Source organism: Pleuronectes platessa, chromosome 14 (assembly GCF_947347685.1).
Source record: "Pleuronectes platessa chromosome 14, fPlePla1.1, whole genome shotgun sequence".
In the NCBI taxonomy this organism is placed as follows: domain Eukaryota; kingdom Metazoa; phylum Chordata; class Actinopteri; order Pleuronectiformes; family Pleuronectidae; genus Pleuronectes; species Pleuronectes platessa.
In genome coordinates, this window is record NC_070639.1 from 5,231,738 (window position 1) to 5,244,255 (window position 12,518).

Here is a 12,518-nt window from a genome sequence, read left to right on the forward strand (position 1 = left end):
GGAGGAAGTATCAGAGCCTGACAAATGTATTGGTTGGCCAATAAAGATCAGCCAGTAGGAACCTTTTAAAGGCATCAATCAATATCAGCATCTTATTTTACAGAGTAAACGATGAACAAAAGATGTGAATGTTTGGTCACGTTAAAATGTTCTTACTTTTTTAAGTACTTGTTATTGCCTTTTCTATTTATTTGATATTTAACTGTAAAATATCAAACTCTATCACATTTCTTTGTCGTAAGAGTTTGATAACAGCGTCTTTGGAATCAGAATATAGAAATACCTCTAATATTGACACCAGGCGTAAAATAGTGATCATAATGGTCTAACAGGTATCCTCTTTTAGTGTTGTCCATACAGGTAATGATGTCAAATACAAAATATGTTTTTGAAATTAAAACTTAAAAAAGTAAAGCAAGTGCTGAGCTGAGATTTGACAGGAATCAATGAAAACTGCTTAAAAGTGGTTGTTAATATTATTAAAGAGATCCACTTGATTCTCTGGAGGTGGATCAGTAACAGAGTATTTGTGTGTTTTATTTATGTTTTCAAACTTAATACACTGATATAGATTTGTTCAATTGCTTAACACATACGTCCTTTCAATAAGAATGAACGTTTTGTTTCAGCTTATGTAATGTAGTAACCTTCTGTGCTTTAGTAGTCTCAGTATGAGCTGTTTTTACTTTATAATACACTGATGCCATATAATCCACTTTGAATGCATATTTGAATACCAAGTGTTCAAAATGATCTTAATTCACGTCCACAAGTATCCGAGCTGTATTTGTCTTACTGTTCTTCACGTTTGTCCCCAAAGGTAATCGTTAGTCATTCATGGCATATTGTTGTTGGAGCGTTGGCTATATTTGGCTTTGCCTCTCAAAATGGTGTCAAGTATATATACAGAACAGGGCAGAGTTGCACATAAACTAAGACTGAGCATTAATATTTATCCCCTGCTGGGCCAGAGCTCGGTACTTTCTCCCACTGAGCTTTCGCTCTCTCTTAAACACATACACACACACACACACATACACACACAAACACACACACACACACACACACACACACACACACACACACACACACACACACGTTCTGTCTGTGGCTCACACACATATTCAGCTATTACTTCTTCTGAGATGTACAGGTTGTGATAGAACAGGATTTAAACTCTTAAAGCTAAGCACTCCTGTTGTCGGGTGATCTTTCCGTCTTTCTCCATTTCCTGCTAATAAAAAGCCGGGGTCGTGTTCTGCTGATCCTCTTAAAGCTGTGTGATTTGTTTTGTCTCGTTTGTTTCATTTTACGAAAGTCTTTCTTGTGCCCAGGTAAATTACAGACTTAAGCTTCTGCTTGTTTTCTACTTATTCAGTTGCATTTAGGAATTTGTAGTTGGCTATCATTTTGGAGGACGTAACGGGCTGAGAAAATAAGATCACAGTGACACAAATAATGCTTACTGCTCAAAGTATAGGCCTCCAAACGATATGTGAAACAGCATTTCTCAGTGTGCAGCCAGGACGTTTGCCTGATTCTAAAGTCCCCACAATCATATTCAGAATTTATTTTGCGATTACACGTTGCAATCAAGAATTCTCTGCACTTGAAAATGGGGAAAGTTTGTATTTTAAGTTTTCACAGAATAACTGAGACTGTGGAATTAGTAAAACCTTTTTACGCTTTAAATACATCTAATTATCATCATTGATTAATTTGCTGAGGTGAAACAAATGGATGAATTAAAATGTCGATAGAAACTTCTCAAGCCTCTTCTGCAGCATAATCCATTTTTCCTCTGTCCTCTAATGATGGTTAGATTCATCAGTTCACATCGTGGCACCTGCCTCAAAGTTTAGCATCAACAAACATTGGTAACATGGACTGTAGATAAAGATGAACGACGCGTCTCCAATTCCTCTTCGGGCAATTCTCTTACGAGATGCATGTAGTTTGTAAAAAGGGCCTAAAGCTATAAAGTATGAAAAAGAGCATCGCAAGCACATCTGTCTGCAGGCAGTGGTTATGGCATATTGACCGACCTTATATATATGTTTATATAAGATCATGTCGTTGTCCATAAGGAATATTATATCACACGCATAACAAACTCAAAACGGTCCCTTTAAAACTGAAATAACTATTATCAGAATTAAGTTTATTGGCCAATGTGAACACATGCAATGAATTCGACCTGGGTTTTACATTGCTCACAGTGAACTTTTACCGCTAGAGACGAGGATCACACCAACAAAAATAAATAAATAAATGTTCTTGCATTGTAGTGATGGATGGTCCAGACAATAGTGTGAAAAGAGAAAAGGATCCTTAATTAGTCCCCCCACGAGGAAACTAGGAGAACATGGAGTATGTTGTTGCTTTTCGTCGGGGTGTCAGCAGGATTACGCAAAAACTATCAAACTGATATCCGGGAATGAGCGGATTCTGCAAATCCTTGTTCCTTCTGCAAATCCTTTGTTTTTCTCTTTCTTTAACAAGGCCAAATAGGTTGTGGGGCTTGGCGGAGGTTTGCCCTCCTCCCGCTCTCCTGCAGTTACTATAATGAACATGTTAATAATGTCAAGCTTGTGTTTTTCTGCTTGTTGAGCTGTTAGAATGATGCCACTGGAGGTGACCTGGTGGCCCAACGTTTAAAGTGTGTAAAACTCCACTGTTACTATCAATCAAGGCTTGAAAAGGGCCCAAAAGGAGGCCAGGAAAAGCTTGAATGCACGTCAGGTGGCACCAGTCGGGGGGGGGGCGAGCATGAGGAGTATTAGGAGACGAGTTGTCCCAGGAGACCCATTGTTTCTCCTAGCGTTTCATCATTGGGGCAGACTAGGGGACGCCTTCTCAGTCCACGTCTTTTCTCTCTGTGATCTCCGGGCTTCTCCAGTGACACACCGAGTGGGTTACAGGATATTTGTAGCATTGTTGTTTTTTTTTTGGACCATTTCATAAGGCCGTGTTTGTTCTGAGGCTCTACAGGTAATATGGAGACTGAGTCCTTTCACCTCCTGGCTTTTGAATGAATCCGTGCATGCGGCGAAGAATTCCTCCGAGTTGTCATCTCTGCCTTTCGTCAAGGTGGATCGCAGTGCACCGGCTGCAGAGACCTGCTGTACCTGGCTATAACAATATATTTATTTCCTGTCAAAGCATTAGAGGAAACTGGATGTGAGTGCAAAGTGTTGACATCAAAGTGCCACACAGCCGTGTCTCCAGTGTGTCCGGAGCTGAAACGCAGCATCTATATTTGGAGGAATCTGCAATCCGTCAGTGTCCCCTCTCTGTCTCTTCCCCTTTGAAGCACGGGATGAAAAATTAAACGCGCCTTTTCTTCTGTTTGTCCGTGGGCTTGTCTTTCTTCTTCAAAGCCGTGACTCACCGAATGACCTTTGAGCTCCCAGGAGTTCAGTGTCTCCTGTGGGGCAGTAGGAAATGCTTGAAAGCGTTCGGTGTCCCAGTAGTGAAGCAGGACTCCCAGAAATGATCCCAGTCAAAGGCAATTGAGTTATGTCACATTCAGGAAGCAGACCGGCAGTTAGCGTGCCGCATCCGACCCGTATCCAGCCCCCGCTCGAGAGGATGGCCATGAAGGAGAATCAGCTGACATCGGCCTGCTACATTCATCTCAGCAGCATCATGTGTGACACTGCGACAGGAAGCTGGAGGACAGAGGTCATGCACAGGCTGGTTTAGGGCACAGGGCTTTTTCACTGAAGACATTCGGACATGTAACAGTATAAGCACAGGTTTAACTAATGAAATTCAATATGGGAACCCCTGACCTTAGGAATCATTGACGTCTTTTTTTAAATATATATCTGCTCTTTATTGGAAATGTATTACTCCCTAATATAGGTTTCAGAATCAGTGCAAAAAAATCTCTAATGTACACATTTATACCAGTAGAAACAATGCAGCATAATCAATGACAAAAACAACTGCTCTCTGTATATATTCATATTTATAAATAATGTAAGCACCATACAGCAGACTACACACGCTTATTTTCTAATTAGATTAGTTTAATGTGATGCACAGAAGATACAGAGTCTGATAACAGCAGTGATATGACTGTCACATACAAAACATAATGTCTAACATACACAAACTGGCAACAGAACCTGGGTTTAGTTCATTCACCTCAGTCCTCAGGTTTGTGGCTGGTGACAAAGGCTTTAATGTAGCAGCTGACTGCTTTCAAGGTAAAATCCAGCAACAAACAAGTGCAAGCTCTCACGTGAAAGACTCTCGCTCTGTTGTACATTGCCCTGCAGACTGAGGCTGGCAGTGGGCTGCTCGCAGTAATCAGCATGCAGCACATGACCTGCATTTATCTTTAAAGCACACAATGTGTCTCAGTGTGCTAACGAAGGGGGTGTACACATATAATCAATTTAATAAGCTAATCAAAAGTAAAAGTAAAAATCAGACTGACACAGTGTTGCAGGGATTACCAAGGGGCAAAACAGAGCTAACAGAGGCCTGTTTATTTCTTCCTCTGACTAATGGTCCAAATAGAGTTGATGGTTTGCCTCAGCCAGTTCCTCCTGGAATTTGTGATCTTGTGATTGCAAAAATTTTCAATTTAGAAAGTTCTGATGTTGGAAGGAAAAAATAGAAGTTGCATTTTGCTCTCATTTCTTTCATATTTAGAACACATTGTAGGTTTCCTGCATTGATTAAGTATACAGTGCGTTGCTTTTTTATAACCTGCACCAGTCCAGGAGTCAATGATATCTATTCTCAGTGTAAAACTTAGTGGTTGTCCTCCTCTTACTAGAGAAACTTAATATGAGCACTTCTCTTCTTTGCCCTAAACATTTTGTGATAAATTTGTTTAAGGGTAAAACGCCATATCTAGTGCATCACACTTCCTGTTTACTGACAATCACAGGAATGTTCACCAATGTTTCTGTAGCTGTAGTTTCTTGTTTCACGATTTTTAAATCCTTTTATACCCATATTTATGTAGTTTTCATCTTATTTCACTGTGTTTTCTAAACCTTACTGTTAATTCCACATATTTTTCTTACTATATAATCCTAATTTTATCTACAGAAGTAGATATGTATGTAGATGTATCGCTTGAATCTCTAGAACCTTGAATTTTATAGTGCAAAATATCAGAACGAATAAATCAAATTCATTTGTCTTTTGCTCTTAAAAGCTTTTGCGAAGACTTCTGTGAATGTTTTTAAACGGGAAATGAAAATTGAATTTGCATGCCTGCATTGTGCAGGCTACAGAAATGTGTCCTGCTTCACAACTCGTACTCGTATCATATATATAGCCATATATATAATACATTTTAATAATAATACATTTTATTTATATACATAGGTAGTAAAAGTACCGTTCCTATAAAAAAAACAAGGTCTGAACCATTTTGCTCTAGTTTTCGATTGTTGGCCATTAGTCCTACACAGACTTGATGAAAAAGATGCAGCATGAATAAAAGGTGTGTTGGTAACATGTTGAGAGGCCAGGATTAGGAGTTTTTTGTGTGTGTGTGTGTGTGGGGGGGGGTTACAACCAGAAAAATCAAGGTGTGGGAGGGACGTAGGAGTTTAAAATCAGACTGCTTGGTAAATATTGCCACCTTGGATGTTTCGCTCTGTTGTTTTTTTCGTGCCATCTGCTGGTAATTATTAATCACGTACTAAAATAATGTACACAATCACACACACCTCCTCCTCGGTGGAGGGATTCAGCCTTCTGTTATCCCCTAACCCTAAATCAAGACCACAGGACTAAATATCACTGCATGTTCCTAAAATACTTGTTATAGATAAAGCTGAGGGTCACTCACTGCTGGACAAACTGATGTCTGATAATTAAAATGGAGGCGACCAGAAAATCCATGTGTGGTCTGACATACTCTAAGTCTATACATTGGATACATAGGGTAACTGGTACATAGGGCACATAACTGATGTGTTCTACTTCAAGGCCACTTTATTAGATTTTAAATTTTTACATATCATTTGCATAAATATGGCTTAATGCTTATTCTTGCACTACTCACTTTTCTGACTGCTGACAATGGAAAGCCCACCCCTCCCCCGCTTGGTGGTTAGTTATGGTCACAGGGGAGCTCCCGCTGTGACTGATATGTGCTGTTTGAAAACTTTCATTTACAGAGTAAACAATGAAGAAAATATGTCCATCATTATCTATGACCATTCATAATTTATACATCTTATCAATAGATTATAGATCGCTTGGAACCAAGATGTGCATTTATGTTTACATTTTTATGGAGCAAAAGTGTAATGAAGTTATATATATTTTTGATTGGCTTGGGGAACATGTGACGTCACCATGTTTAAAGTTGAATGAGCAGCGTTGTCGTTGATTCCAGTTTAGTAACTACATCTCAGGAATTGTTGGCAATTTCTTAAAATATATTGATTTGAAATGTTTCTCCCTATATGGTTATGGGTATCAGCCTCCCAAAATGTTTATTTATGCCTATACGCAGAATAATAAACAGTAAAATACCTGTGGGAGCACCTGTAGACAAACACATTTTAGTGCCTGGAGTGTTCCCATCACGTGTTCTCCGCTCAGTGGGGATTCAGCTCTTTGGGTATAATAATCTCACCTGCGACAGCTTACTTGAGGCATCATTGCTGTCGCAGGTACTCGGCCACTCGGGGAATTTAAATTGTGTTTGCTTTAACCAGTTCCTGTGAAACGACTCTCCCAAGTGCTCTCGATTCAGCACCTTTTGAGTAGTATGAAAATGAGTCAGCGTGCGTGAGGTAAGCAGAACAATAGGCGTGAGTCACCTGGGGAAATTACTGAGAAGGTTCTTCCCTGATTTACGTATGTCAATTTTGAGACGACACCGATTTGTTCACATGTATTAATCGTGACAACCAGCAGTCTTTCTCCACACTTATTCAATAATAGAGTATCACGTCCTTCCCCTGCGGAGGATCTCTGCATCTTTCTGTCTGTCGTGTCTCTCCGCGTCTCACTCTCTCTCCATGTTGAGGAAAAGCCCGTAGCTTTTCCAAGTCCTCAGTGAGCACGCAGTGGCAGTATTAATAGAAAGAGGCTGCTGCTGGGGAATATTTGTATTGACCTGTTGAAAGACTTTTCTCTGATGCGTGCTGTTTCTATGGCAGTGCGGGGGCGGGATGCTACGAGCGCTTGGTGGAGCTCCGTGTGCAGCTGCATCCTGGCTCGCTCCACTGCAGGGAGCAGCATCCACAGCAGGAGACTGCGTTGTCCAGGACCACTTTTAACATTTGTACGCTTGTGCAGTTCTGCACTTCAGCATTCCCTCCAGGGCACTAACTTCAAGTGTTTATAGCACAAAAAATCGTTTGTGCATTAATGTAACATTTTTAATAGATAGAATTACAAATAAGATTCTGTACATAAATACCACTGACAAATCTACCTAACGAGACGCTAATTATGTTTCCAGATGAGGCTACACAGCAAACGGCAAAGAATCATTCTGATCCATTCCATGTGACTAATGCCAACATTGGCAGGAACAGTGGCTAACAGATTAAGATGAGATAAGAGGAAGAAATATCAAAGAATGACCTTTTTTAAAATTCACATTGTTCTCTGTCTCACAGCTTGTTTCTTAACTTTTCCTGGTCGTGTCTCACTTCCAGTCTTTCTCCAGATGCTCCTCCCTCTGTGTGCGCTTGATTTTCACACCGAGAGCGGCTGAGGGGGTTTGGACTTCATGTGTTCTTTCGGTTTGTGCCGGCAACACAGTAGTGATGGTGTGAATGTGAAAAGGAGCCGCCTCATACCGGCTGCCTTCTGTCGTTCAGACCTGGTGTTTTGTATTTGAAAGGTGGAAACTCAAAGGTAGTGATTTGGTGCAAATTTAGAACTCAAATTGTCGTGAGGAAAACGCATGATAGTGAGCAGCAACACTAGGTTTCCCACAGACCCTCTCTTCTACAAGCTGCTGCTTAGTGTAGGTTTGGATAGTAGGTTTACATCTTCTGCAGTAACTCTGGACATGCAGCACGTCAGTGATCACATTTCCCCTCCATCCCAGAACATCTTTTTAAAACATGGATCCTTTTTTCTTCATAGAGAGACTGTAGTGACAACACAGTCATATGTTTAAAAGTGGAAGCTTTAGATGGATTTCTGTTTATTAGATAGAATATTTTCAATCAGAAAATCCATTCCACGTGTAATAATGTTTCCTGTTGCCAGGAGAAATATAACAAAGGAAGTCAGATTCATCTAATCGCCTAAAAATAAAAAACAGGTTTCTTCTATACATGATATTTAAGAAATCAGGTTACTGCATAAAACCTTAAGGTAAAGTTGTTACTTAAGTACATGTAAATGCAGCTCATCAGTAAAGCCCATGGTTACAGGATGAAATGTCAAAATGTTCTGTGGGTTCCTCAATGATCAATGTTTGAACCCTTTTTATTACTAATGATATATAGATGTATTGTTTGTGTCCAGGCTTAATAAGTTGAACCCTGCAACACATATGAACAGACTCGATATTTTGTTTTTAAGGCAACAATATTGAAAACTTAATGTGAGATGAAGGTATTTTACTGTAACTGATAAAGCATAAATTGCAGGGGTTCAAAAGTAATTGGACACTGGGCTATTAATTGTTTCTTGTCCCTCATCCCTCCCCATCTGTCAAACATCTGGAGTGGTTCTGTTATGGCTCAGACACGTGTGGCTGCCAACTGAACTGGCACCGGGACGAATGCAGAGGTTTACAGGAGACTAGCTTCAGTGGAATGCATCAAAATTCATTGGACGGCATTTCTCTCCTAAACGAGCGTAAACATATTCGGCTAAAGTAAGATCATTCTCCTGATTACTATTTAATTGAGCATGCATTCCGCTTGCAGAGAACCAGGGGCTCTATTTTAAGTGTTCAAGTGCAACGATCAGTAAGGAGCAGCAGGTCAGCGGCATACAGACTGTGTGGGCGTCTCCAAGCACACCAGCTATTTTGGTTCGTGTAGGAGCAGCAGCGCAACGTGCACGAGGGCCGGCTGAGGTGGAATATGGATCTGAAGGTGTGGTGATAATAAATCCTCTCTGAGCGTCTCACATCACGGGTCTGATTGCTCCAAAACAAACACCTCCTCACCTTCTACAGGCCAACATTAGATCCAAGTAAAGTTAACTTTGGCCTCTTTAATAAACACCCCTTTGTGTTGTATTAATACTCATATTGTACAACTATGAAGTTCAGGAATAAGGTTTCCTATGTGGCAGAGGCTGCCTACAGCTTCATAAACCGACAACCAGCTCTGCTGCTGATTGAGTCTCCTTTGGCTGAGCCTGTAACTTGTCACACTTTATCGGTTGTTATTATGTCAGAGACATCCCAGATCTCAGATAAGTCCAAATACTGCAGCCGACGCTTTGTCAGTTTGCTCTGCATCAAAGCAGTTTCACTGATAACAACGCACGCACGCACACACACACACAGATTCCTGTCAGAGGTAAATGTTTTGAACATGTTCCCTATGGTTTGCAATTTATTCTCCTAAGGCTTTACAGAGATATCAGGATATAGTTTAGCGCCTCAACTGACAATTCAATTTCTCAATTAATCATTCCAGTCTTTTTTCTATAAAATAAACTTTGTACTAATTACAGAAATCTCTGTGTGAAGCATATCTCAAGAACTGATCACCTTACCGACTTCACGACTAGCATGGTTAATGTTGACGACCCAGGACGTAGCCAGTGCTCTGTGGCAGCGGCTGGGACTTCGTCGATCACAGCCACGCCTTCACGATAAAGCATCCCCTTATTCCAAACAGAAATGACTTTAAACCATATTTCACATTCTTGATGATCGGCTATAGAATTAATCAACTCTTTGTCTCAGTTCTAATTTACAGTACTTTTGTCAAAGTGAATTTACTATGATTAAATGTAATTGCTTGCTATTACTGGTCTTTATTTGAAGGGGCCATTATAACGATTATGCGGCTATAATGGCATCACTCACTTGCCCATGTCTAAAATACCTTCTCGGAGACGTCTTCATGCTCTTTTGTTTCAGCGTCACAGTTTCCAGAGATCATTGGGAAACCTCTTCATATTCTATTGTGAAGTTTCAGTAAACAGTTTGAGGTTGTGCAGGTAGCACTTTGTCTTTGTTCTCCGGTCTCTCGGAACAAACTGCTGTTGCTGTTGAAATGTGAAATGCCAAACCTGTGAAGCGCAGGTGTAGATTCCGAATTAAATCTGTGTTCACGCTCGTGCGCCAGATTCCTGTACACCTGCCTGCTCTGTGTAAGAAACCCCAGTCATCAGTTTGTTAGAAGTAGTGCACCTGTTTGGAGAAGAACTCATTATTCATAATGTATTTTAATGCGAAGCAGTCGGAATTTTGTGTTTTGCAGTAGGTTTGCCGTAAAAAAACACGTCAGCAGACATATTTATCTTCATATAAAGCATGGTGGATGTGGCAGTATGAGGATTTTTGTATTTGTGCTAGAGGCAAATTAATGCCGGCTGGCACGTTGGTGCAGTGTGTGCTGTCGCCTCACAGCAAGAAAAGTTTTTAGTTTGAATCCTGGTTCGGACAAGGTCTTTCTGTGTGGAGTTTGCATGTTCTCCACATGTCTGCGTGGGTTTTCTCCAGTACTTGGGCTCCTCCTCCCCGAATCGAAGATCCTAGATAATGGATGGAAAGAAAAACATGCAGCCACCTTGTGATGCTTCCTTCCATCTTGCCTCTGTCACGGTTCTGTATCATGTAGCTCATTTAGAGAGAGTAAGTCTCTGTTTCAAAAGAGGAACGGTCATTCATATTTATGCGTCATATCCGGCTCCAGATGTTAAGAGCTGTAAATGTTGAGGGTTGGATGAATTGGGTAGACTCCCCAAAGAAAAGCCCAATGAGCATTTCTTCATTTAACTGTATTTTTATAAAGAAGGATGTGAATGATTCAGACAGCAGCAGTATGGAGCCCTCACTGACTGATTAACAGGGATTGACTGGCTATGGTCAGTTCACTGTTAGTGGAGAGCGAAAGGAATGAGAGCGGGAGAGAAATGACGTGGCAAATGTGCCCGGCAGTATTTAAAGGGAGAATTTTACATTGCTAAGACCTTTGACCTCACACTGATGCCCCACTTTCTCTTTCTCGCCCTCTTCCTCACAGATAGTGTCCAATGTGCTAATCTTCTCCTGCACCAACATCGTGGGGGTGTGCACACATTACCCCGCAGAGGGCTCCCAGAGGCAGGCCTTCCAGGAGACCAGGGAATGCATCCAAGCTCGCCTTCACTCCCAGAGGGAAAACCAGCAGCAGGTGAGAGAGCTCAGATGTATGGCGACAGATGGAGATGTGAGAGCAGAGGGACCAGAAAGGTGTTGGAGGTTTTCCTATCTCGCCCGTTTGCAGCAGAGGAATCCACCAGGTTGTTAAAATCCTCCTTTGATAAATATGATTTTGGTCTTAATCCCAAACTGGACCTACCTGATCATTTGCTGCTGACCACTTCAGTTTCCAGTATTCTCCTCTGATCACCGGTGGTTGTTGTGGTGAATTTATTCCCGCATGTTGGTCCCTCTGCCTCCCCTCAGACCAGCACAGCCTCCACCTTTTAATTCACTTATACTCGTCCGCTGAACTTATTCCCCCCCCCACGCTTTTCCTGCAGGAGCGTCTCCTGCTCTCAGTGCTTCCCCGCCACGTTGCCATGGAGATGAAAGCCGACATAAACGCCAAGCAGGAGGACATGATGTTTCACAAGATCTACATCCAGAAGCACGACAACGTCAGGTAACTGGGGGGGGCCTGGACGAGGCAGATTGAAGCTGCTATAAATAAACCCTTTTCTTATCATGTCCACACTCCACGAATCATTCAGGGTTGCGTGTTGCCTCTTAAAAACACATCACACCCACACACATCAGGATACGCTGCATGTTTTTCTCATGAATTACAGTCAATACTCAGAGTAAAGATGATTGTGAAATTACATTTTTATTTAAACGTTGCTAGCTGCATTCAGCAAGTTTTGAGAGAAGAGAAGTTTGACCTTACTAAGAAGCATTACAGTTTCTTGTACCATGTAGTGCTGGTATATCATGTGTTATCTGTAATAATGAGAGTGAGAGTGGATTTCACAGACGATCAAAATAATGTTATTTCTAAATCACGTCTCCCCTGTTGAATTTAAGCCAAGTGGAAATCTTGGTGCTACAGAACAGTAAAATAAACCAGGGTTTAATCCAGGTTAATCCTGAATGGTTCAGACCACCCACAGGCGGAGGAGGAGGGAGAAGTGAGCTGTTGCTATGACAACTAGCTGCATGTTGTTTTTTTTCAAGTGTCTCCACATACAGTATCATTAACCGTAATAGCATTTGTAATGTAATGAAAAAAAAAACGTTTTGGGCCTGGGGTTTACGTCAAACCTCTGCATATGACACGAGTACTGTGTTTTCATAAACTTTCATGGAATAAAAAAGTAACGGAGCATTTACCGATTTCAGATATCCACCTGCTGCTTAA

At 41.1% G+C, this 12,518-nt stretch overlaps 1 protein-coding gene across 1 annotated transcript in view; it reads left to right on the forward strand.

Moving 5' to 3' along the window:
• Positions 1-12,518, forward strand: part of adcy5 (adenylate cyclase 5) — a 67,429-nt gene that overhangs the window by 22,866 nt on the left and 32,045 nt on the right. Inside the window, exons 2-3 of the mRNA XM_053439909.1 lie at positions 11,160-11,309; positions 11,662-11,783. Coding sequence (XP_053295884.1) covers positions 11,160-11,309; positions 11,662-11,783 — 272 coding nt within the window. The remainder of the gene's footprint in view (positions 1-11,159; positions 11,310-11,661; positions 11,784-12,518) is intronic.